Source organism: Vipera berus (assembly GCF_964194415.1).
Source record: "Vipera berus genome assembly, chromosome: 4".
Lineage (NCBI taxonomy): Eukaryota > Metazoa > Chordata > Lepidosauria > Squamata > Viperidae > Vipera > Vipera berus.
The window spans coordinates 85,695,977-85,723,869 of NC_138206.1; the positions used below are offsets into that span (position 1 = coordinate 85,695,977).

Below are 27,893 nucleotides of genomic sequence, written 5' to 3' on the forward strand. Positions count from 1 at the left end.
TTTCCTTCCGTGTGCGGAGCGAAGCGCTTCGACTGCGTCGTGGAAGTGCCACCCGAGAGTCTTTCGGGTGGCGGATCCAGCCCCGCCACGGGCGCTGAGTTTGAAGAGAGGCTGGGCCTCCCGCTGCATCAGCCGAGAAGTGGAGTTGCCGGTCCTCGTACTTTTTTTTTTTTTTATTGAAAAGTTTTAACATACAATTTTTCTTTAAAAACCCCCCTCCCCCTCCCTTCACCCTCCCCCCCTACCTCTCCCCCCTCCCCCCCTCCCCCCCCCCGACTTCCCAGAGCTAAATACAAGGTATATATAAAAAAACCAATCATAAACAATCATATACTAACAACCATAAACTCTAAAATCTATCACTCTCTAGCTTATATAGGATAAAACAAGCCTTAGTAATATTAAATATATATATATAAAAAAACTAATATAGTAAAAAAGAAGAAAAAAGAAAGAAGACTTATTCAAATGCTACATAAAACTTCTTAACCCTATACTTATTCTGGATAAACTCAATCCATTTTCTCCATTCCATAATATAGCGTTCTTGCGAGTGATCTTTCAAATAGGCCGAAATCTTCGCCATCTCTGCCAGGTCGGAAACCTTTAAAGTCCACTCTTCTATAGACGGCAATTCCTCTTTCTTCCAATACTGACCTATCAGGAGTCTTGCTGCCGTAATTAAATTCAACATCAACTTAGTGTCCACAACTGTAGCATCTGTAATTATTCCCAACAAAAAAAGTTGCGGACAAAACTTTATCCTCTGTTTAAAAATCTTCTGCATGTTCCACCAAACTTTTATCCAAAAGGCCTTAACCTTTTTACATGTCCACCATATATGAAAATATGTTGCATCTTCATCACCGCACCTCCAACATTTAGGCTGATAATTCGGATACATACTTGCAAGCTTTTTAGGATCTAAATGCCATCTATAAAACATTTTGTAGAAGTTTTCTCTTAGATTTTGAGCTTGTGTAAATTTTACGTTCCTCACCCAAATCTTTTCCCACGTGTCCATTGTAATAACTTCCTGGATGTTTTGGGCCCATTTTATCATACAGTCCTTAACAAGCTCTGTTTCTGAATCAATCTCTATCAATGCAAGGTATATCCGTTTAATATGTGCCGGTCCCTGGTTTCTAATTTGCTTTATCAAATTTTCATCAGTCATTGTAAAACCATTTTTCTGATCTTCTTTCCACCTGGCCCGTAACTGAGTATATTGGAACCAGTTTTGAACAACCTTCTCTTCTCGCAAGAGACTATATGATTTCAAACACCAGACATTTCTTTCCAAACTTAGGATCTTCTTGTACGTAGTCACATCATGTTTGAAACCAGCATGTATATTTTCTATTGCGTGTTTTGGAATTGCCCACAGTGGTATCTTGCAATCTAACTTATGTCTGTACTTCTTCCAAACTCTCAGCAATGCCTGTCTTAAAATATGCACTCTAAACACATTGTCTACCTTCTTGTCATACAACAAATATGCATGCCAGCCAAACAACAAATCATGGCCCTCAAGATTTAATAATCTCTCCTGTGTCAAATTAATCCAATCACTTATTCCTACTAATGCAGCAGCTTCATAATATAGTTTAAGATTGGGCATTTTAAGCCCACCTCTCTCACGAGTATCCTGGATAATCTTAAGTTTAACTCGTGGCTTTTTCCCTGCCCACACAAATTTATTGATACCTCGCTGCCATTCCTCCAAATTAGAATCTTTCTTAAGAATCGGTATCATTTGAAATAGAAATAAAAATTTAGGCAGGACATTCATTTTCACTGCTGCAATCCGTCCCAACAAAGACAATTGCAATTTTTCCCAATTCTCCACTTCTTTTTGAATTTTCCCCCATAGTTTTTCATAATTATTTTTATATAACTTTGTATTAGAGGGCGACAAAAACACCCCCAAATATTTAACCCTTTTAACAATCTCAAATCCAGTTAATCCTTCTAAAAGAGCCTTTTGCGAAGCTGTCATATTTCTGACCAAAATTTTGGTTTTCTGTGTATTAACTTTAAATCCAGAAACCTTCCCATATTGTGTTATTATCTCCATCAGGTCCACAACAGAGTTCTCTGGCTGGGTCACTGTAACAACCAGATCATCTGCGAATGCTCTTAATCTATAATCCTGATCTCTAATTTGTATCCCCTTGATTTTTTCCGAATTCCGTATTTTAACCAATAATATCTCTAATGTTAACACAAATAACAAGGGCGATAACGGACAGCCTTGCCTTGTGCCCTTCTCAATATTACATACTTCTGTCAAGCTATTATTAACTATAATTCGGGCAGTTTGTTTTTGATATAATGCCCTAATCGGTTGCAAAAAATTTTCCCCAAAATCCATTTTGTCTAAAACTTTCAACAAAAATTGCCAATTCAATTGATCAAAAGCTTTTTCAGCATCTAAGAAAATTAGCGCCGCAGAGATCTGGTTGTTCCTTTCCAAAAACTCTAACACATCAACTATATGCCTCACATTATTTTTCATTTGCCTACCACTAATAAACCCCGTTTGGTCCCCATGAATCACCTGTTGCAGAACCCTCATCAATCTATTAGCCAAAACCTTAGCAAATATCTTGTAATCTGTATTTAAAAGCGATATCGGTCTATAATTTTTAACTTGAGTAGCATCTTGGTCTTCCTTCGGAATCAAGGAAATAAAAGCTGTTCTCCAAGACGGTGGCACCTTTCCCCCCCTCTGGATTGTCTGGAACAGTTCCTTTAACGGTTTTATCATCTCCATTTGTAGATTTTTGTAATAGGCCGCAGTCAAACCATCCGTACCTGGTGCTTTATCCACCTTCAATTCCTTAATTGCTGTAACAATTTCTTCTTCTGTAATCAATTAATTAATCCCTTCTTTTTGTACTTGCGTAAGAACCAGGATGCTAGCATTTTCCAAATATATATCAATGTCTTTTTCATTAATTTTCTCCTTAGCATATAATTTAGAATAAAAATCCACAAAAGCATCCTTGATAAGGTCCTGTTGAAACACAACCCTTCCTTTATGCTCAATCTTGTCTATATTAGAAGCCCTTTGTTTTTTCCTCAATCTATAGGCTAACCATCTACCTGGTTTATTAGCATTGCAAAAAGTATTATGCCTGGCAAACCGCAGATTGGTTGCCACTTGGTCAGCCATTAATTTATCAAATTGTCCTCTTAACAATTTAATAGCCTCCTTAGTCTTCACATCCTCTGAGTTCAAAATCAAAGCCTTTTCTTTTTCCTTTATTTCATTCTCCAGTTCTTTCCTCCTAGCTTCCACAGCACGTCTATGTTTATTATTCATATATATCAACACCCCTCTCATGTAGGCCTTACTAGCATCCCACACCATATCCATAGAGGTACCTTTGTTCATATTAGTTTCAAAAAAGTCCTTCATCCGCTGTTTACATTCTTCCACATTTCTCTGATTTCTAAACAAATTCTCATTTACGCGCCACGAGCGCCTGTCCCTTTTCTCCTTATCAATCTCTAACCAAACTGGACTATGATCAGAGATAGTTCTTGCACAAATCTTCACCTTTTTAGTCCTCAAAAAAAATCATTAGTCACCAAAATGAAATCAATCCTCGAAAAAGATTGATGTCTATCAGAATAAAAAGTATAATCCTTTTCCTGCAAGTGTCTCTCACGCCAAATATCTCGCAGTTCCAAGTCATCCTTCATTTCAAAAAAAGATTTAGGCAGTCTAGCATGACTTGGAATGCGCTTAAAAGCTCCAGCCTTATCCATCTGTACATCCAAAACACCATTCCAGTCCCCCATAAAAATAAAAGATTTATAATCCAACTGGGTAAGCTTTGTATGAAGTAAACTAAAAAAGTCAGCCTGTTGTTGTTGTTGATTAGGGGCATACAGTCCAACTAAAAGCGTCTTTTTGCCTTCTAGCAACAAGTCTATCAGTACATATCTCCCATGCTTGTCTGCTTCAATTAAGTCCGCTGTTATGGCACTTTTAATATAAACAACCACTCCATTTTTCTTATTCATTGCAGAGGCAACAAAGTGCGTACCCATTCTTGAGTTCAATAAAAGCTTTTGGTCCATAGCCCTAATATGCGTTTCTTGCAAACATATAACATCTATCTTGAATTGTTTTAAATATTGAAAAACTTTCTTTCTCTTCTGTGGTGAATTTAGTCCATTAACGTTCCAAGTCAAAAATTTAGTTGCCATACATATCCTCCCAAAGCTCTTGAAGCACTGCTTTGATAGGACTATCTTCTTTAGGCCGTGCTCCTCCCACTGCTTGGCTATGAGTACGTTGTGAAGATTCCGAAGACTTTTGCTGGTCTTGTTCTTTTATTTTCTTTGCCCGTTTTAAAGCAGCACGCGTTACCCTTTGCTCTCTGGGATCATCCAAAGAAACTATAGCTTGATCTCCTCCAGCACCGTTTTCCTCTACTTCAACCTCTTGATGTTCTCCCTCTCCAGATCCCTTTGCAGCTTCCAGAAGTGTTAATGGGGTTGCTTTTAAAACGTTATTATAGAAATCACACGCTTGCTTCACAGTAATCAGCCGGTACCTTTTGCCTTCATACATCACCATCAACCCCTCTGGAACCTCCCATCTGAACCTTATATCTCGTTGTTTAAGCTCATGCACAAGAAATGTGAAGTCTTTCCTTTTCCTTAAAATCTTTGGAGGAATTTCTTTTAAAACCAAGACTTCTTGATCAGCAATCACAACTTTAGCATCATAGGCAGCTTGTATAACTTCATCTCTAATTTCTCTTTTTGCAAAGTAGACCACCACATCTCTAGGCAGCTTTCTCTGTCTGGCAATCCATGAATTCACACGGAACACTTTATCCATAGCTTGTCTTATTTCAGATGCTGGCTGATTCAATACCACTTCGAGAGCCTCAGAAACCAGCTGCTTTAAATCTTCCTTAACATTCTCTTTTAAGCCTCTGATTCTAACAGCAAACTGCATCTGGTAATATTGAGCAAGACTTAATTCCCTTTCCATTTTATCTCTTAAATCTTCATTCTCCCGTACTTTTGCTTCTAATATAGCATTCTTTTGAGTCAAATCATCCACTTTTTCATCCAAATCATCCACACATTCCGCCACTTTATGCACTGAAGACAAAATGTCTACCTTCATCACGCTGTACTTCTGTTCCATCCTCTCTTCTATTCTCTCCTCCAGTTTCTCCAATTTCTCCTCCATCTGTGCAAATTTATCACCCATTGATTGATTAATTGATTCCAAAAGTTTATCCAGAGCATCTCGTAAGTCCTTCGGTGTCAATACATCAGGAGGGTGCAACGCCTGTAATGATGATTGTTGCACCGGAGAAGATCCACCACTCCGAAGAGTTTTAGGGGGAGGTTTAGCCGCCATCTTTAACTTTCACTTATGACGCACTTTCACTTAAAGTTTAAAAAATCCATCAAGCTCGAGAGTAAAATAAAATAATCCTCTTCACCTTTTCCTCTTGTACCGCTCTGCCTGCTCCTTTTAATCCATAGTCCTTTCTTCAGGCAGGGGTGGTCGCAGACGCCTGGCTCTGCTCCAAGAAGTCCGGAGCAGAGACGCCGGCCAGCTGGGAGCAACCCAGGCTTCGGGGGAGTTCAATCCTTCAGCCGCCCAAGCTCCAAGCTCAGGCGGCCCCGGAGAACTCTACCCCTACCTGGGGCCTCACCCCCTCCTCTTCTCCCGAGGAGGGGGCTTCAAATTCGCCCGAACAGCTGATCGGCGCTGTTTCGGGCGAAAAAACACACAGCTGAGCCGCGGGCAGCCCGGGAAGGCTGTCTCCATCGCCGCGGAGCCACCGGAAGTCTGGTCCTCGTACTTTCTAAAAGCAGCGGGTGCAGATGCGCTGCTGAAATGTTCAAAATCCAACTTTTCTGCTTTTTGAAACGCACCACCGGCTGCTCCGTCCAGAAGCCCAGATTCGGGAGGGCTGCTTGGCTTCCACTTGAGCCCATCTATGTCCGCGAGCCCCCCCCCACTACCCCTAGACCTCCGCCTGGGTCCCCTGTCCGACCCGGAGGAGTATTTTTTTTTTTTTTAAACTTCCATCGGGATTTGTTCCTGGAGTTTAAATCCTTGCAGTCCGAAGCAAGAGAGAAAGCCGCGACCTCCTCCTGCGGGAGATTCTCTGCCGGCTCCGAAGAGCTCGACCACCAACGCCGGGGCGGCAGAGGCTTGCAGGGCTGGCAGAGGTGGCGGCAGTCCAGCGTTGTTTCTCCCCCTCGTCCGTGTGTGTGTGTGTGTGTGTGTGTGTGTGTGTCAGACCCGCAGGAATGGCTAGTAAAGGTGGCGGCAGTCCAGCATTTGCGTTTCTCTGTGTGTCAAGCCCCGTGGGCCCGACACACAGGAAGGGGGGGATGCCGGAATGCCGCTTCCCTACCAGCCATTCCCGTGGGTCTGACACACACACACACACACACACACACGAGGGGGGAAAACAACGCTCTGGGCGGCAGAGGCCTGGAGAAGGAAAAATCGGCCGCAGCCTCGGGGTAGGCTTCTCCGGGGGCGCCGCCGCGATTCTGCAGGGGCCAGGTAGGGAAAACTCGCCGGGGAAAACGGGTGCCGTTGCAGCGCCCGGGGAAGCGTAGCCTGCTTGACCCACGGCCTCCCGCTGCATCAGCCGAGAAGTGGAGTTGCCGGTCCTCGTACTTTCTAAAAGCAGCGGGTGCAGATGCGCTGCTGAAATGTTCAAAATCCAACTTTTCTGCTTTTTGAAACGCACCACCGGCTGCTCCGTCCAGAAGCCCAGATTCGGGAGGGCTGCTTGGCTTCCACTTGAGCCCATCTGTGTCCGCGAGCCCCCCCCCACTACCCCTAGACCTCAGCCTGGGTCCCCTGTCCGACCCGGAGGAGTATTTTTTTTAAAAAAACTTCCATCGGGATTTGTTCCTGGAGTTTAAATCCTTGCAGTCCGAAGCAAGAGAGAAAGCCGCGACCTCCTCCTGCGGGAGATTCTCTGCCGGCTCTGAAGAGCTCGACCACCAACGCCGGGGCGGCAGAGGCTTGCAGGGCTGGCAGAGGTGGCGGCAGTCCAGCGTTGTTTCTCCCCCTCGTGTGTGTGCGTGTGTGTGTGTGTGTTTCAGACCCGCAGGAATGGCTAGTAAAGGTGGCGGCAGTCCGGCATTTGCGTTTCTCTGTGTGTCAAGCCCCGTGGGCCCGACACACAGGAAGGGGGGGAATGCCGGAATGCCGCTTCCCTACCAGCCATTCCCGTGGGTCTGACACACGCACGCACGAGGGGGAGAAACAACGCTGGACTGCCGCCAGCTCTGCAAGGCTCTGCCACTCCATTCTCTCAGCAGCCTGTTCCGAACGAAGGGACAGTTCTTTTTTTTGTTCACTGGAGTATAAGCCGAAGTGGAGTTTTTCAGCCCAAAAAGTGGGCTGAAAAATTCGGCTTATACTCAAGTATATACGGTAACTTTCCGGGCAGTGGTGGTGATTTTATTACTTTTTTTAAAAATCTGTGCTCTGTCCGAGGGTGCTTGGTAGGCTGCATGTACAGGCCTGGTCTAGAATTTATTTTGGAGCATTCAACAATCTAGAGCAGGCATGTCAAACTCATTTTGTTTGAGGCAACTTCTTATAAAAGAATTGCCATTAATTTGTTTTAATAAAATAATTTAAATCAATTTTTCACTTGATTTCAAATTAAATGAATTATATTGGTTGACAATGAGATATTTTTTAGTACAATTGCCAAATGCAATAAACTGGTTTTAGGTATATGTTACTGGAAGGAAAAAGCAATCCCTGCTGCGTTACTGATCCCAGAGAAGCATTTGCATGTATGCAGGTATCCTTAGGGTGCCATAGTTATGGATGAGAAATATTGGTTGCAAAGGTGGCATTTCTGGATGTAATACAGATATTTTGGACTTACTTTTGTTTCTTTGCATGTTTGATATTTTTATAAAGGCATATGCTAATGACTATGCTTATGCACATATGTAACATGATTACTGTTTGTCCAAAATTTTAATATACAGGTAATACCACCAGAAATTATTTTAGCCTTTTTAATGTTGTTATTGATGTTAAGCTCACCAGGGAAAACATCATATATTGTTATGTATATACTAGGTTAATTATTTAAAGACTGAAGTGCAACATAACTAGATTCTAAATAATCTATTTTTCAAAACACACAACAGTCCAAACAGGAAAAATAAAGTCCAAATTAAGAATATTTCATTCTTAAGAATTGTTTAGATTCAAAATAGATTTCAAGAATGTACAAAAGATACTATTTTTTTCTAGAATCAGCTAAATTAGACATATTACATTGAGAAAAATGTTTCTCATTTCTTTCCTGTTACCTTTGATTTCATTGCAGAGATATTAACATAAGAAATAGATTATTTTGTTATCTAATTTTACCTTCCAAAAGACAGAAGCAGATGAAAAATGTGAGGTTCTTTTCTGTTGGCTTCTTTGAATTACCTGTTTTAGATTCTAAAAGTTTAGTTCCTAAAGAAGTAATCCTGTAAATAATTTTAATGTCCTCCTCCAGTGCAGGGTCTTTTATGACTCAAGGACTTCCAGAATTCCTAAGCCAGCATGGCTCAGCTTGGAAACCTCTCCCTTTCCCCTCAGCATGGCTGGCTCAGGATTTCTGGGAGTTGAAGTCCACGAGTCATAAAAAAAGAGCCAAGATTGCCTAGCCCTGCAATAGGCTTAGGAAAGCCAATGTTTTTTGTGGGATTTTTGCAAAAAAAAAAAGGTGCCGGAATGCCGTTCTGAGCGTTCTATGAGGAAAAAAAACCTGTGGAGAATAATGGGGATGTAAAACAAAATTCTTTATTGTTCATCCCAGGTCACTAAAGTAAATGGAATGGTAAGTCGCTGACTGCTAACTCCCACCCAACCTACAGACATTTTGTCCAAGACTATGTTTGTTTATGCAAAATTAATATCCCCGTAGCAAGTAGTGACAGCAAATGCTAAGTGGGATGGGTAGGTTGGGTTTTGTTTTTATTTTTTTGGCATCCAGACCAGCACAAATAGTCACAAATTTGAGTCCACTAATTTGTCAGGCCCAAACCAAAAATGATGTGTGATTTTTTTAAGCTGAGTTCTTTATTGTTTTTACACCAATAGAGAAAATACTGCCAGACTCAAGATTCTACTGTTCACATATACAATACCATATATACTCCATGAACTATTAGGGAGTCTACCCTCTTTTTCTCATACGCAATATTTGTACTGAGTGGCTTCTTACTTCTCTGGAATCCACCTCTTTACTACATTCCATTACAGTAATGAAGCAGCAACAATTAAGTTATTTCAGCATAGCCCACTACAATAGTAAAATATGCATACTGGCTTGAGGCTTCTTTATAATGTAAATGTGTGGTGCATACTTGTATTTAACATGACAACTCAGCATCCTAGCAAGGTTATCTATAAATGATCACTAATAGTTATCTTTCATGCAATTTTAGATTACTCCAGATTCTGTTTACCCCAACTGACCACAGACTGGATTCTACATTACTTTAATGAGTACCCGAGAGTAATAATTACAAATAATAAAGTGGAAGAACTATTGCCTTGCTAGGTAATAGTTAACAATGAATCTAAATTTTCAGGTCAATCTGTGATCTCCAGTTTATGCCTGAGTCTCCAAAACAGCAGTCCAGAATGATGGTTCATACTAACAGAATCTGTGCTTAAAACACTGTCATTTACCTCTTTTTTCAAGTGGCTCCAGCCAAAGACAGCAGAAATTAAACCTCTGATTGTTGTTTTATTGGTAAATGCATTCTTCAGATTTCCATGGCTTAGAATGGGTGGGGAATTAATATTAGTGACATGACTAAGATCAGTTGGAAAGGGTCAAATGAGAAACTGGAACTGGGACTGTTGTGGAGGGTTGAATCAATAAGGCTATGAAGGCTGTATAGGCACGCATGTACTTACACACATACATAATTTTTTTAAAAAATAGCCATTGCCTTCAAAGTAAAAGCAATGCAGTTGTATTGTGTGCATGGCATACACTTATTTGTATTTGATTTTTAATTTCCAATTGATCTAACGTCGGCCAGAATAGGACAGTCAAAGGACTGGATGTGCCCTGGAACTGGTAAATTGTCCAGGTCTGGCTTAGAAGATTTCTTCTAAAGCAATTATGGGGCAATGGAACATTGGAGAAACAACTTGGAACAAAATATGGTTATGCTTATGACCTTTTTTAATTAATTTCTGTTACTCATATAGGTAGCCCTCAACTTACAACCGTTCATTTAGTGACTGTTCAAAGTTACAATGCCACTGAAAAAAGTGACTTATGACTATTTTTCACACTTACAGCAGCCTCGTGGTCAGGTAATCAAAACTCAGACACTTGGCAATGGACTCATATTTATGATGGTTGCAGGGTCCCAGGGTCACATGATCCCCTTTCGTGACCTTCTGACGAGCAAAGTCAATGGGGAAGACAGATTCATTTAAACATGTTACTAACTTAACAACAGCAGTGATTCACTTAACTGTGGCAAGAAAGGTCATAAAATGGGACAAAATTCACTTAGCAACTGGCTCACGTAGCAACATAAGTTTTGGGGTAAATTGTGGTCGTAAGTTAAGGACTACCTGTACCAGGGATATATATATTGTTTTCTGGCTAGAGATTGCACTTAACTTGCACTGATTAATGGACGGAATTTTTGTACCTATTTGCTTTTCAATAGTCGAGGCAGCTTGCAGAAATAAACTATGAACTAATTCAAAAAAGAAGGAATTTCATTTCATTTCTACATGGTTTTGCATACAATGAAGACAATTAACTTTCCTATCATGGTGCTTAAGCCTTAGTTTAAGGATTTCTTTCTTAGATTTTTGTTACTGAAATGAATTGAACTTTTATGTTTAACAAAACTTTTGTCTAAGAAATATTGCTTTCTTAAACGCTTTATATTTTTTTAAAAAAATTAGACCAAGTTATACAGAATTCACACATAAAGCTACTTTTTATTTTATTTAATAGATGCATCTTATAATTCTAGATCTCTTAAATTGAAAAAGATTACTTGAGAGCTACACTAATCTGTGCTTTGCTGACCAATTGAATGAGGTTGTATAATATGCAAGCCATACTAATCCTTGTGCTTACTGTTTGAATGTTTGGTATAGGAAGCGAGCAGCTGCAAAGCATCTAATAGAACGCTATTACCATCAGTTAACTGAGGGTTGTGGAAATGAAGCCTGCACGAATGAATTTTGTGCTTCCTGTCCAACTTTTCTGCGTATGGATAACAATGCAGCAGCCATTAAAGCCCTCGACCTTTATAAGATTAACGCAAAACTCTGTGATCCTCATCCCTCCAAGAAAGGAACAAGCTCAGCTTACCTAGAAAATAATTCCAAAGGTGCCCACAACAACGCCTGCACTGACAGAAAAATGAACAAGAAGGATATGCAAGGTCCAAGAGATGACTTTAAAGGTAAGCAGTACAGGATGTTCAGCAAGGATGCAACATTGGATACAACTTTGTATATAGTCTGTGTGTATCATACAACAGAGCAACATATTATCCTGACTAGATATCATAATACAGATAGTCCTCACTCAGTGATCATTCATTCAGCAGGTGTTCGACATTACAATGGCACTGAACAAAGGGACTCACAACCTCCATTCGAATCTGTGGGTTCTGCAGCAGTGCTGCAGTCACATGATTATCATATGCATGTTTGGCAATGTGTTTTGCACTTATGACAGGTCGCCAAGCGCCCTGCAATCATGTGATCACCATTTGTAATCTTTCCTGTGGCTTCCCCAGAAAGACAATAGGGAAGGTCACAACACTGCCACCTAGACCCTTCCTGAAGAAGATCTGTCTGATAATCCAAGATTGGATTTCTGCTTGGATTTTGGGACAAACCTTTTTCAGCCAGCCTCCTTAAGTGCAAAAAGGCTGCCTAGCAAACTCCAGTCTCCAGCAAATATTGGTTTTACTGCCTCTTTGAGAACAAAAGCATTCTTCACAGACTCGGGTCCTTCCATCATGCAGCATTTGAAAGTCCACTTTCAGCCAGCCTTTTTGAGAGCAAAATGCTGCCTAATGGAGAAACTTCACCCCAAATGGGGTGGAATCTCCCTGGCAAGTAGCGTTTTTGCTGTTAAGGAGGCTGAATAAAAATGGAGTTTGTTACCCAGCTTCTTTGAGAGCAAAAGTGCTGCCTAACAGATTGATTTCACCTTGTATGGGGTGGAGTCTCCAGTGGGTAGGAGGGGAACTGCAGCACTGGGGTGAAGAAGCCAGGATCACGAAAGCCAGGATGCAGTTCTAAAGTTGAGTCAGGTCACATGCTGACCCACTCTACAATCACCACAATTAATTACTATAATTCCAGGCTCAATTATAATTATAAATCAAGGATTACCTGTAACTGGAAACTAGCCATTAGAGATGTTAATTATGTTTTTTATGTTAACAAAAAGCCACCTTCCATTCTGGCATAATTTTAAAAAATATGTGTATATAAGGTTGAGATAATTTATTTCTTCATTCAGAATTTAGAACCAGAATACTGTTAAAAGTTTGGAAAGGGTGAACTTAAGCTCCATAATTAACTTCTTAAGTGATATATTGTTTTTCCTGTAATATTTGTTGAATAACACTCATCTCTGTTGATTTGCAATATTTATTTATTTATTTATTTATTTATTTATTTATTTATTTATTTATTCGGTTTATATACCGCCCTATTCCCAAAGGACTCAGGGCGGTTTACAAGGCAAAATTTAAAAAAAATCCAATATAAAATTAAAATAAATTAAATTAAGTCTAGCCACAAAAATTAAATCACAATTTAAAAACATTAAACCCCTCAGTCCAGACCAGATAGCTCAAAGAGCCAGGTTTTTAGGTCCCGGCGAAATGAACGAAGGTCGGGGGCAGTCCGGAGTTCCATTGGCAGTTGATTCCATAGGGCAGGCGCGCCCACAGAGAACGCCCTCCCCCTGTGGATCGCCCGTCGGCAATCGTTGACCGGCGGTACCCTGAGGAGGCCCTCCCTGTGGGAGCGCACAGGACGATGGGAAATTGACGCTGGCAGCAGGTGCTCCCTTAGATAATCCGGGCCCATGCCATTTAGGGCTTTATAGGTCATCACCAGCACCTTGAATCTCACCTGGAGGGCAACTGGAAGCCAATGCAGCTCGCAGAGAAGAGGTGTTACATGGGAGTATCGGGAGACTCCCATCACAACTCGTGCGGCTGCATTCTGCACCAGCTGAAGCCTCCGAGTGGTCCTCAGGGGCAGCCCCATGTAGAGAGCATTGCAGTAGTCTACCCGGGAGGTCACGAGCGCAAGGGTGACTGTGCGTAGGGCATCTCGGTCCAGATAGGGCAGTAACTGGCACACCAGGCGAACCTGGGCAAAAGCCCCCCTGGCCACGGCTCCTATATGATCTTCCAAACTGAGCCGTGAATCCAGGAGGACACCCAAGTTGCGGGCCCTATCAACGGGGGGTAACACCTCACCCCCCATAGTTAACGATGGAAACGATTGGTTAGTCTGAGATGATATGATTACATATTATGATTACATAATCATAGAAAGAAAGAAAGAAAGAAATTCACAAGTTACTAGGTGTGTGTTAGACCATATGTGAGAATATATTCATTTTTAATAATTTTATTAAAAAAATTAAGTAAACATTATGCAAACTAAAAAAAGAAAAAGATGTAAGAAAATAAACAGAAAGGAAAAAATAATTTATATTCTCAATATAAATCATTTCATTATCTCTTCATCTCTTCCTAATTAACATGTAAAGTTTTTCATTCCATAATAATATCTTCTCCAATCTAGTTAGCAAGAACTCCAAACAGAGCCATAAATAATAACATTGACAGTATTTTACATCTCATCTGTTAACTCTTAACAAAGCCTGCTGCTTTGTACTTTCTTTGTGAGAAGCAACTATAGGGAATGTAGCTTGGGCAATCTCCACTCTCTTCTTTCAGAGAAGGTTGAAGGATATCAGTTCCTTGTTCTTAGCTACAAACATCAGCTCTGACTTTTATGGAGAAATCTTCAGTCTGCCATTCTTCCCTGGGAATTCAGAATATATTTAGTTTTTTGATAGCTTATTCTAACTGCATCCTTTGTGGTCTCTCCCTACTTTTTGCCCACTTTCCATTCTTCTTTATAAGATTAAGATTAAGAGGCAGAACCTGTATTGGTGGCAGCAGGTAGTAAGGTACACAGTTTCTGTAAGCAGGAAAAGTAAGTTGTGTGTTCTGATTGCAGAAACTGTTAATTACTGCCGAAGGTTGTAAATAGTAATCCTTTTAATGCCTTCTATGTAAATGTTTTTAACTTTACTTCAAAAATATGTTTTTGTTTTTATCTAGATGTGACTTTTTTAACAGAAGAAAAAGTATATGAAATTCTTGAACTATGTAGAGAAAAAGAAGACTATTCTCCTTTAATACGTGTCATTGGGAGAGTATTTTCTAGTGCTGAGGCCTTGGTGCAGAGTTTTCGAAAAGCCAAGCAGCATACCAAGGAAGAATTGAAGTCTTTACAAGGAAAAGATGAAGATAAAGATGAAGATGAAAAAGAAAAGGCTGCATGTTCTTCTGCCATGGAAGAAGATTTAGTTGCACCATCATCATCATCCTCATCATCATCAAGAATGGGTGACAGTGCACAGGGGGATAACAACCTACAAAAATTAGGCCCAGATGAAGTATCTGTAGATATCGATGCAGTCAGACGGGTCTACAATAGATTACTTTCTAATGAAAAGATAGAAACTGCCTTTTTAAATGCACTTGTGTATTTGTCACCCAATGTTGAATGTGACTTGACTTATCATAATGTGTACTCTCGAGATCCTAACTATCTCAACTTGTTTATTATTGTTATGGAAAATGGTAATCTTCATAGTCCTGAGTATCTGGAAATGGCACTACCGTTGTTTTGCAAAGCAATGAGTAAGCTACCCCTTGCAGCTCAAGCAAAATTGGTCAGACTGTGGTCAAAGTACAGCGCAGACCAGATTCGACGAATGATGGAAACTTTTCAGCAGCTTATAACTTACAAAGTCATAAGCAATGAATTCAATAGCCGTAACTTAGTGAATGATGATGATGCTATTGTTGCTGCTTCAAAGTGCTTAAAAATGGTTTACTATGCAAATGTAGTAGGAGGAGATATAGATACGGATCACAATGAAGAGGAGGATGAAGAGCCTATCCCAGAGTCTAGTGAATTAACTCTACAGGAACTGTTGGGTGAAGAAAGAAGAAATAAAAAAGGACCTCGGGTAGACCCTCTGGAAACTGAACTTGGTGTAAAAACTATAGATTGCCGAAAGCCACTTATCCCCTTTGAAGAGTTTATCAATGAACCACTGAATGATGTTCTAGAAATGGACAAAGATTATACATTTTTCAAGGTAGAAACAGAAAATAAATTCTCCTTTATGACATGCCCCTTTATACTGAATGCCGTTACCAAGAACCTGGGATTGTATTATGACAACAGAATCCGTATGTACAGTGAACGTCGTATAACTGTCCTTTACAGTTTAGTTCAAGGCCAGCAGTTAAACCCATATTTGCGACTCAAAGTGAGACGTGATCACATCATAGATGATGCACTTGTTCGGGTAAGTGGCTTAATATGTAAAAAGCAATTGATCATCTATTGCTGTTAAAAAAAATAATTAGGAGCCGTAATGTTTTGTTAATATTCTCTGGGGTCTTCTGGACATATTCAAAATGATATACACCATAAAAAAATATTTACTTACTAAATGAGAGTTTTTGATTAAAGAACAAAGGTTTTGGTCTAGTAGAATGAAAACCATTCCATATTCTGCTTGGTTTCTTTAAGTATAAAACAGTATTCAAATTTAACCGAAAAATGATGATAGCTTTTTTTTGCCCAAGGCCAAAGCAATTACCCATGAAAATTTCTAGAGTATTTTGTTTCAGTTTTCATTTCAAATATAATTATACAAACAAAATTTAAGCATTTTGAAGTTCACTTTACATGGATGAAATAATTGAACTGCATATATTTTTTAAAGATAAGTTTGGATTATATACAGTAGTAGCTATAACATGATAACCCCATCATATTAATGTATCCACGGACAATGATACAAAGAGTGAAAAAAGTAAACACTTTGTTTTAATATAGAGATTTTTTTTGGAAAATGTACTTTTCAGTTCAGGAAGTTATTGCCTTTTTTCAGGGGGTTTCCAGTTATTGCCTTTTTTATATTGAGCAAATGCTGCAGTTTTGTTAAATCATGAATCTTGCCAGTTATTCTGATGGAGTCCTTAAATTTTCATTGTTTAAGTACATGCTATTTAGCTGATTTTCATTTGTTAATTAATTTTTATTTATCTATTTAAAAACATTTTTCTGTTTTCCAATCTAGTAATATTGTTACTTCTCTGAAAATGTAGATTGAATAGGTTAATACATAAAGTGCTGACACCGTGTTAAGCAATTTTTTTGTTGAACCTTAACCTTAATTTAGACTAAATTGTTTATTGTCATGTATTATGTTGATCCACATCCAAGTCATATCTAGCCATTAGTCCAGGGGTAGGCAACCTTGGCTTTTTTATGACTCGTGGACTTCAACTCCTAGAATTTCTGAGCCAGGCTGCATTAGTCATTAGAATATGATGAAATCAAGATTCTTAAGAGAATCCCTTTTCCCAGGAAAAAACTTACATTCCTTTTAAATGGTGCATTCGTGGAAAAGGAGAAAGACACCAATAATAGAATATGCAAAACAAAAGAAGTATTTGCTTATTGATATTTTAATATATGATTGGGCCCAGATACTTCAGACTAATTGGATATATCCTGAAATTCATTGAGTTTCTTGCAGCGTACTTTCTTGAAATGTTCCTCAGCCCAGTGGGAATCACTGAATGAGGGAATGAGGGGAAGAATGTTATTCTGTATATTGGAGCAGAGGTCCCTGTTAGAGTTTACAGAGTTTCATTCAGTTCTTGGAAGAGACTAAGACACACCCAGACCTAGGCTAGATCACATGCTTCACACAGCCAATACTGTGTCTTAATCAAAACCAGTTCTCAATGGTTGGTTCATTGCTGTGGCTATTCCAGTTCATAAATTCTTACACACTGACAGTCCCCAACCTTTTGGGCAACAGAGACCGGTTCCGTGGAGAGAGGTTTTTCTGCGGACCAGAGGGTGCGTGATTTTGTGTGCTGCCTGCTTCTTGTGGATGGGGCTTTGCTTGTTTGTGCCGACTGGTTGCTGGCATGCCGCGGACCAGTACTGGTCCATGGACTGGGGATTGGGAACCCCTGCTCTATATGGCAGAATGTCTGTCTGTCTGTCTATCTATCTACCTACCTATCTATATCTATCTATCTATCTATCCTATATGTTAGCAAAACCTTAATGCAGAAGTCCCCAACCCCCGGTCCGTGGACCGGTACCGGGCCACAGTATGCCAGCAACCAGTCCACACAAACAAGCAAAGCCCCATCCGTGGGATGCAGGCAGCACACAAAACCATGCACTCTCCGGTCTATGGAAAAATCTTTCTCTACAGAATGGGTCTCTGGTGCCCAAATGATTGGGGACCTCTGCCTTAATGATTTCAATAACCAGGTACAAACAGTTCAGTTTAAAGGCTACCAAACCAGCTAATCTTTAGTTCTACTGCATTTTAAATAGTTACTAGATACCTAAATAACTGCCATGGCTTCTGATGAGCGATGGTGATGTTGTATCTTTCCTTAAGTTTCTTGTTAAAGCCAGTTACCACCACCGTCACTCCAGATTGTTAAAGGACACACCTACAGGTTATTTTTATGATGGAACTTGTTTTAAAAGTGCTACGTGTCCAGAATTTAAGGTGGGGCAGTAGAAGAGTACTGAAGACTGTAATGCTAAAGAAAGTTAGTCATAGCTGACAAAAGATGCCGACTCTTGAAAGCTAACCCCAAAGTGAAAATAGGAAAAGTTGCAAATAGTGACACCACAATTTGATTCTCACTCTTTGGCTTTTACCTGATAAACAGTTTATAAAGCAGGTTACTATTTTATATGTCCTTGTACCACACCAATCGCACTGAAATGTCACCTGTGTGGTGGATTTCTACCATGCCTCTAACCCTTCAGTTTCAACCCAGTTAATTTAATTCCATGCTTCTTGACAAGGTAAGCCAAAAGTAGTTTTTTGTGTATTCTTTCTCTTGTAAATTCATTATGAACCTCTTCTTTCCAGGAGAGTAAAATTATTTATATTATAAATACACATTGCAGCTATTCCCCAAAATGAAGTCGCATTTTTGAAGCTTTGGCATTGTGTCATTCAATGATTTTAAAATTAAATTCATATCCAGTGATATGCACTTATTCAGAGATTATTTTATTTCTCACCCTATAGTTAGAAATGATTGCAATGGAAAATCCAGCAGATTTGAAAAAGCAGTTGTATGTAGAATTTGAAGGAGAACAAGGGGTTGATGAAGGAGGAGTTTCCAAAGAATTTTTTCAACTAGTTGTAGAAGAAATCTTCAACCCCGATATTGGTAAGTAAATAATTTTTATGGTTCGCGTATGATCAATTGCATTCCTCACCATTTTTTCACTGCATGTTCTGTACTTAAGGATTAAAGTATTGTGCCAAGACTGGGGATACCCAGCCTCAAGTCCATCTCCTATCATGGAAATTTGCTGGATGAGGGCCACACTCACAACCCAGCCTCATAGGTTTGCTGTTCTGGAGGAAAAAGTGAATAAATATCTCCTTGTAGGCTACATTGAGCTGACTTGGGGCAGGGAAATGAGATAAAAATCTACCAAATAAATTGGGTGTCAAACTGCCGGCCCACAGGCCACTTGCATCACATGGAGGCTGTGCCCACCCCAGCTCCAGCAATGCAAAAAAGTTGTGATACGTTGTAACATGTCATCTGACTCAGCGAGTTTGAAACCCGTGAAATAAATAGAGCATTCACTCATGACATCATTGGGTGAAATCTGTGGACCTGAAATAAAAATGAAATTGGCATAGTTTCATGCAATACCCAAATTATTGAGATACCTTTAAGTTTTTATAAGATTGTACAGTTGCAAGAAAAAGTATGTGAACCCTTTGGGATTACGTGGAGTTTTGCATGAATTGGCCATAAAATGCGCTCTAAACGTCACGTAAGTCACAACAATAGAAAAACACAGTCTGCTTAAAATAATACTACACAAACATTAGCTGTTGTCATGTTTTAATTGAACATAAGATGGAAACATTCACAGTGCAGGGTGGAAAAAGTATGTGAACCTTTGGACTTAATAACTGGTTGACCCTCCTTTGGCAGCAATAACCTCAACCAAACGTTTCCTGTAGTTGCAGGTCAGACCTGCACAACGATCTGGAGTAATTTTGGACCACTCCTCTGCAGAAAACTGTTTCAGTGTAGCAATATTCTTGGGATGTCTGGTGTGAATCACTCTCTTAAGGTCATGCCACAGCATTTCAATCGGGTTGAGGTCAGGACTCTGGGCCACTCCAGAAGGTGTATTCTGTTCTGTTGAAGCCATTGTTTTGTTGAATTACTTGTGTGCTTTGGGTCATTGTCCTGTTGCATCACCCATCCTCTGCGGAGCTTCAGTTGGCGGACAAATGGTCGTACGTTTTCCTGCAAAATGTCCTGATAAACTCTGGAATTCATTTTCCCATCAATGACAACAATCTGTCCAGGCCCTGAGGCAGCAAAGCAGCCCCAAACTATGATGCTCCCTCCACCACGTTTTACAGTGGGGATGAGGTTTCGATGTTGGTGTGCTGTGCCTTTTTTTCTCCACACATAGTGTTGTGTGTTTTTCCCAAACAACTCAATTTTGGTTTCATCTGTCCACAGTATATTTTGCCAGTAGTGCTGTGTAACATCCAGATGCTCTTTTGCAAACTTCAAACGTGCTGCAATATTTTTTTTGGACAGCAGTGGCTTCCTCCGCGGTGTCCTCCCATGTACTCCATTCTTGTTTAATGTTTTCCTTATTGTAGATGTGTCAACAAAAATGTTACCATGTGCCAGAGATTTCTGTAGGTCTTTAGCTGACACTCTAGGATTCTTCTTTACCTCATTAAGCATTATGCACTATGCTCTTGCAGTCATTTTTACAGGACGACCACGCCTAGGGAGAGTAGCAACAGTGCTAAACTTTCCCCATTTGTAGACAGTCTGTCTTTTGGAGATACTTTTGTAACCCTTTCCAGCTTCATGCAAGTCAACAATTCTTGATTGTAGGTCTTCTGAGAGCTCTTTTCTGCGAGGCATGGTTCACATCAGACAGTGCTTCTTGAGACCAGTAAACCCAAAACAGGTGTGTGTTTTTAAAGGGCAGGACAGCTGTCAGCAACACATCCAATATCATCACACTGGTTGGAGTCAAGGTTGGCTCACTCCTGGCTCCAATTAGCTCTTGGAGAAGTCATTAGGCTAGGGGTTCACATACTTTTTCCACCCTGCACTGTGAATGTTTCCATCTTATGTTCAATTAAAACATGACAACAGCTAATGTTTGTGTAGTATTATTTTAAGCAGACTGTGTTTTTCTATTGTTGTGATTTACATGATGTTTAGAGTGCATTTTATGGCCAATTCATGCAAAACTCCACGTAATCCCAAAGGGTTCACATACTTTTTCTTGCAACTGTATGATTTGGGGCCATTATTAATTTGTTTAGATATTTAAATATTTATATTAATACAAGCACATACATGGTCACACACTGTGTGAAATCATACAGTCCTGATTACTACCTGAATTGTTGATTCCTGCTTTGATTAATTGCTTTTGCTTTGAATCTATTTAATGCAGAAGATGGCAATTACTCATTTTCTTATCTCAGAAAAGTTTGCTTTCTATTCACTCAGTGATGACTAGGTTTTGTTCAGATTTTCAGTAGAGTAGTAGTAAAATTACATAATATTCTTCTAAAAAAGATACATGCCATTTTTGCCTGTAAAAGAGACACAAAATGTCTCTTCAGCAGAAATACCTTGCACATTCAAAGATAGTTACAGCTTAATGTTTACCTGAAATGTTAGGAAAAGTGTGAAAATTGTTTTTGACATACGGTATTTAATAAGTTTTATTTCATGTTCCCTTCCATTGTGCTTTGTAAATGGGTTCAAAAGTTTGGAACATTTGTACTATATCATTTTTCTGAATCTATAGAATGTTTTAAAGATATACACAAGTCATTTCACTCTTGATAAAAGCCTGAACTCATTTTCTCTCAATGTGCTATTCAATGTGCTGAGCAGTATATTGTGGATTAAAGTGACTAACACATGGAATTCAAAAGTAAAAAATTCATAATCAGAAAATGTCTTGTTATTGGACTCTTCTCAATAAATCTGTAATCTTGTAACTTTTTTTTATATAGGAATGTTCACTTATGATGAGTCTACAAAATTGTTTTGGTTTAACCCATCCTCTTTTGAAACTGAGGGACAGTTTACACTGATTGGGATTGTATTGGGCCTAGCTATTTACAATAATTGTATTCTGGATGTCCATTTTCCAATGGTTGTCTACAGGAAATTAATGGGCAAAAAAGGAACTTTCCGTGATCTGGCAGACTCTCATCCTGTAAGTCTTTTAAAGTCTTCCTACTGTTTGGAAGTCTGTGCTTCAGTGTTGTTATATTTTAAACCTGGTAATACTGTAGTATATTCTGAATGTTTACCTTTGTATGGGTGTGTAGATCTCTTATTTTTAATTTAAAAACCTTTAAAATGAGGAACAATATTGTCTCAGAATGCCATAGAGAAGTAATAATAATTTCCTGAGATTATATTTGGCACTGCATTTATACAAGATGTCAATCATATGTTAATGTGGATTTTAGGAATATTAGTATCAAATAAGATTTGTACACATCTAATAAATATACTCTAGAACTGTCTGCTAAGATGACCATGCACTGTTATTTGTCCAACACAGAATTCAATATTTACAGGCTTAATTTAGAAAAACACTGCAATGACCAGCAATGATGTAGCTATGAAGTGTATAATGTGGCTTCTCCTCAGGGTGCCATAGCTAACAAACGTTCTTTGTTATTTCTTTTTAAATAGCTGTGTAATCTTAACATTGTACATTAGCTTGTTCCAGGTGATAGAGGCTAGCGGAGTATGAGATAACGAAGCCACATTTTGAGGAGGGAAGAGCTCCCAAGTTCATTAGCTTCAGAAGCATAATTAACTGTAATTAAGTTATCAGTATGCTCTCATGAGGAAATGAGGAAAAACTGTGTATCTGATTAGAGGAATGGGTAATGAGTAATTTTGTGACTTTCAACTAAATTTGCCATCTTTTTTCCAGCTACTGGAAGCAATATTTTCCCAGGATATGAAAAAATAGCTCATTAAAACAAGGCATCCTTTGGGGAAAGAAACATTTCCTTCTTCTATCATCACATTCTCAACTTCCAACAGTTACTTTTAATATTCAAATGACTGTTACAAGTAGATGCTTCCATTTAGCTAGGTTCTTAATATTTGTATACATTCTATGCATCAGCCTTCTTGTAGTGCTTTTTAAGGCTACATGAAAATATATTTACTGTTTTAGGTTCTCTACCAGAGCTTAAGAGACTTGTTGCAGTATGAGGGAAGTGTGGAAGACGATATGATGATTACCTTCCAAATATCTCATACAGATCTCTTTGGTAATCCAATGATGCATGATTTAAAGGAAAATGGAGATAAAATCCCTATTACAAATGAAAACAGAAAGGTAATATAATATGGCTGCCTCCAATTATACAGTGATTAAGTAAGTGGTATTCTAAAACTGCAGAGATAGCATATTGAACAAATACATTCTGCAACCCATTTGTATTATGCCAATTTATTTTTCAAGTTCTCTGCTTATATTATTTGCATTGTTTTGAATACTCTAATAAAATCATGCCACAGTAGGGAAAAAAGGTTTATAGGGCACTGAAGTCTACTCCCATCCTTTTTTTAACCTCTCTTAAGTATTGCCATAAGCTTTCAACTAGAGCTCCATAAGAGCTAGAATTTTACTTCAGATAAATGAAGTCTGTGCCTGACTAGAAGCTGAATTTCTCTGATGTTTCTAACTGCTTTTCTGATGCATCTTGGCATTCATGGAATGTATCGGTTTGGTTTACAGGCATTGAGATTACAATTCTCAGAATTCCTAACCTTTACCTAGAATGCACTAAGTTGAGGGAAGGTAGTAATAGTTATATGGATTCTCTAAGCTTGGATTTTCGTTTACAGATATTTCATTACTTACTTAAGTCCATCTTTAGTCCTGAAGATATTATTTGGCAGAAACATCTGCCAAGGAAAAAGCCCAGAGAATCCTAGCAACCCAAATCTTCAGCCCTGAGCTACATATAGTCTCTACCATCAGAAGAATGGTATATAAGGAAAAGAACCATGAATGCAGCCTTTGCTTTGATGCAAAATAAGGAAAGCACATCAGTAACTGATTATTAGTTACCATTAAGTTCAGTTAATTGACAGTCATAACATGTGAGTTAAAGAGGCTATTTTGAATAAAATATATATCTTGTGTTAGATAGGGACTCCTTTGTTAAAGGAATCGAAAGCCACTGTTCATTAGTATCTGGACTTAACAAAAATTCTGATAACTTCAATAGACCTGGAAATATTTTCAGCCTTGTAGAAGTGAATGGTAAAGAAAGAAAACATGAAATACTTGTTTATGAAATAATTTGAAGTTTATAGAAACAGTAAAACCTTACAGATTTGTTAGTGTTATGACTGATAAACAAGAGAAAGTTCATATCTTGTTTTTGAGAGGATGGTGGAAAGAGCATAGTTCTCTTTATTTGAGACAAAGACTCAAACCTGACTTAGTAAAGAAGCTTGGTGTTGTCTGCTTTTTATTAAACAGGAATTTGTTAATCTGTATTCTGACTACATCCTGAACAAATCAGTGGAAAAACAATTTAAGGCATTTCGAAGAGGATTCCACATGGTAACCAATGAATCTCCCCTAAAATATTTATTTAGACCTGAGGAGATAGAATTGCTTATTTGCGGAAGTAGGGTAAGGCATTTTAAATGAATGGGAAAAAATTATTGGTTTTGCTGTTGGTGCTAAATTGTATAATGGTGATACAGTATATTCTGTTTACAGAATCTAGACTTCCAAGCCCTAGAAGAAACCACAGAATATGATGGTGGCTATACCAGAGATTCTCTTATAATTAGGTATGGGGACTAAGCTTTTCTGTATATAGCTATAGAAAATGGAACTTATGTCTTCAAACAAGAATATCCAAATATGATTCAGGTCTCACAATTATGAAAGAAAGGGGAAAACTTGAAAGCCTTCAATCTTTAGCTAGACTCGTGATGGGCATGGTTGCTAAAATAAAAGTAGTAAAAATTGGAGTGATCTTCATTTCCTGTTTTTCAAACTACCAGATCCTATAAAGCATCAGTTAACTCTGTATGCATATATTGGAGTCACTTTCAGTCTCTTGCACCTCAAAGATTATTATTATATGTATTGTGTATAAATAACCTCTATTTCATAACTGCCTTGAGTGGTTGATAAAGTTACATGTGTCAGCATAGAGTCCACTTGGACTTTTCCCCCCAAAAAAGGACAAGACCAAGTTGTCTGACCGTTCCTGTATCTTCTACCAGCTAGCAGTGTATGCTTACTAGCACGTCAACACTCCTGGATTGTATAGGGGAGACATTAGACATCTCTAACCAGTGAGTAAAGCTTTCTTACTCTCAACTGTGTAACTTGAAAGGTGCTTTATTGCATTGGTGAAAGCAAACTATTTGCTTCCCTCAAAAGAGAGTAATAAGAAAGTCATCAATATTAAAGATGGAATCTGGTCATCATAAGATCCATGTCAGTGCATGAAATACTCTGCCTATGCAGGCATCCTAATTGACCTGTTATAGTTCCATACATAGGGGAATTTCAGTTTTGACAGTCACTTGCATATAATTTTGAAATACCCCAATCAGTTATTCCTAAAGAAAATAAAGCTAAGCTGAGCGTTCTGAAGTCCACATATTTTAGCTAGACTGATGTAACCAGTTGTCCTTCTGTATAAGGTATCTTAGAGATTATGTCTTTAACAAGACAAAGTTATATTTTATATTATAATCTTGTATTGGCTACTGCTGAAGCAAACATCAAAAAGCAGGGTTTTATCCAGATTATCTCTAAGCAGTCATATGCGTTATTTGCACTGCATACAGTTTTTCTTTTTCTGTTTAATTTTCACTTCTATAGGGAATTTTGGGAAATAGTCCATTCATTTACAGATGAGCAAAAAAGACTCTTCCTCCAGTTTACAACAGGGACAGACAGAGCACCAGTAGGAGGACTTGGAAAACTAAAGATGATTATAGCCAAAAATGGCCCTGACACCGAAAGGTAAAGTCTTTAAAATTCAGAAATAGGTAGAAAATGTAGTTAAGCAATAGGTTTTCAACTTCATCCCAAATGAAGGTTACATAAACTCACCCAAAATAGTATTTGAATAATCTAATTCTTTAAAAAGTGAAAATAAAACATGGATAAAATATCGGTATTTTTTATGCTAAGCTAATAGAACTGTTTATATTTCAAGACAATTCTGAAACTCGGTTCTTTTCTTTCTCCAGGTTACCTACATCTCATACATGCTTTAATGTCCTCTTGCTTCCGGAGTACTTCAGCAAAGAGAAACTTAAGGAGAGATTATTGAAGGCTATCACATATGCCAAAGGATTTGGCATGCTGTAATGAATTAAATAAAAGGGATAAAACGATTGGTGGCAATGGTGTCCCTGTCCAAAAATCAATAAGAGAAAACCCACAAAAGGCCATAAGCTATAGCAAGCAAGCTACCGTAGTCACCTGTATTTGGGCCTCCCTTCTTCACTTGGGGACTCTGGGCTGGAACAGCAGATTTCAGCTGCTTCTATGAACAAATTATTTTCTTTTAGCGTGAAAGTGTTACATATTCTTTCACTTGTATGTACAGAGAGGTTTTCCTGAATATTTATTTTAAAGGGTTAAATCACTTTTGCTTGTGTTTTATTACTGCTTGAAGTTGAGCCTTTTTGAGTATTTACAAGAAAACAAAACTGTACTCTCCCAAGGAAAATATTGCCATCATTTGTAGATTGTGTAACCTTTAAGTATGTGCTACATTTTTGTCCCAGTTATCAAATCAAAATCGGGAACTGTACTTTTTGAACAGTTTTGCTTTGGAAACTTGAAATCTTGGAAAACAAAATGGTGTGATGCAATGACTGCTGTTCTAGCCCCCAAAGACATTTGTGGAAAAACATTAGAATCAATAAAGATGGAAGGGAGAACTTGGAATGTTAAATTAAAGCCTTCAGACCTTTACTTTTAGTCACAGCACAACAATTAAAACAAAAAGTCATTTCATGATATATGCTGTCTTTCACATGTCTTGTGGCATACTGGGTTTTTAATTAGCAAGATTTCTAGTCATATAGAAACATGAACATAGTTTCACCTTTTTCTTTTTAAGGAAAATATTTACTGGGAAAAGTGCATTTCAGCCAAACAACTTTAAAATAGAGGAAAATGTGGGAGAAATCAGAATGTTGGGTCTATAAACAAAAGTATGTGAAGTGCACTTAAAAAAGAAACTATTGATTTCTCTTATTTTGACATTTTAAATAGACAATTCAGTCTTCCCTACATGCTTTTTTTTTAAAAAAAAATCAACTGCTATTTCTTTATCAAGGCATATGATCACTGCTGCAGCAAGGAGATGCCTTTTTTTTCTCCTCATCCAGCAATAGGGGAAAATGATTTTTAAAGGACACTTTTGCATTGCAATACTCCCAATTTATTCATTCAATGTGTAGAAAGTAAATCCTAAATTCACTTCTTTCTTTTACATGGCATATCATAGGTTCGGAATGTAAAGCTTTTACTCTTCTACAGAGCATCCCTACACACTGCTCATTGCTGCTATTACAGTATGAATAAAATGATCATATATGCTTTATCAAGACAATACAGGTAGTGTTCCTCTCACTGTAAATGTCAGTTGATATGCAGAAGTGGGCATGTGCCTTGGTGATAGCTATTCCTACAATTGGTGCAGAATTGGTATTAATGAAAAAGACTAAAATCTGAAATCCTTGGAAGGGGAAAATGTCTTTTAGGTTTGCTTTATTCTTTTAAAAAATAGTAATAGAAATAGACAATTCCTCTGTAACTATAATATCAAATAAAATAATGCTGGTCCAGAGACAAAGAAAAAAAGTCATATTATTAGTGTGAAACTAGGTCTGAATAACATTGGAATTTCTTGGTGAAGAAGGATAAAATTATAGAATAGAAAAACTCTTTAGTGCTAGAATAAAGCTTTGCCTCATAATCAGTACATTTGAAATTTGCTGATGGTTTTCGCTACTCAAATATTTCTTGACATAAATGGAATGACAAGGTGGAAATAAGTGGAATGTTTACTAACATTAAACATGCTAGTAGGAAAGAAGCAAAATATTTTGTTTACTGATCATTTGCCAATAATTATGAGATACGTAATATTTTAAAACACAGAAGTAGAAAGCAGAAACTAAGCAGCTGAAATCCTTTTCTAGTTCTTACAGAACTGGAACATTCTTAATAGAAATATCAAAGCTTTCTTGTAATTCTCACTTGTACAATAAGATTTGCATAGCTAGGATCTGTTTGCTGTTTTCAAAAAAATACAAGACTACATTAATAGCCCTTAAACGTAATTTGAATTTACAGCCAGTTTTTACAATGGTCATTAAGCAAATGTGTTTTTCCCCAATAGGTTTGGTTTTTTTTTGCCAGA

General features: G+C 38.3%; 1 protein-coding gene across 3 annotated transcripts in view; it reads left to right on the top strand.

Annotated features, from left to right (window-relative positions):
- UBE3A (ubiquitin protein ligase E3A) overlaps positions 1-26,410 on the top strand; it is a 79,563-nt gene extending 53,153 nt beyond the window's left edge. For all 3 annotated transcript variants that reach the window (XM_081326467.1, XM_081326468.1, XM_081326466.1), the window contains 9 exons: positions 11,171-11,481; positions 14,404-15,665; positions 18,444-18,588; positions 21,453-21,658; positions 22,643-22,807; positions 23,963-24,118; positions 24,209-24,282; positions 25,331-25,474; positions 25,705-26,410. In XM_081326467.1, coding sequence (XP_081182593.1) covers positions 11,171-11,481; positions 14,404-15,665; positions 18,444-18,588; positions 21,453-21,658; positions 22,643-22,807; positions 23,963-24,118; positions 24,209-24,282; positions 25,331-25,474; positions 25,705-25,825 — 2,584 coding nt within the window. In that variant the 3' untranslated portion in view covers positions 25,826-26,410. The remainder of the gene's footprint in view (positions 1-11,170; positions 11,482-14,403; positions 15,666-18,443; positions 18,589-21,452; positions 21,659-22,642; positions 22,808-23,962; positions 24,119-24,208; positions 24,283-25,330; positions 25,475-25,704) is intronic.
- Positions 26,411-27,893: the final 1,483 nt, after the last annotated feature.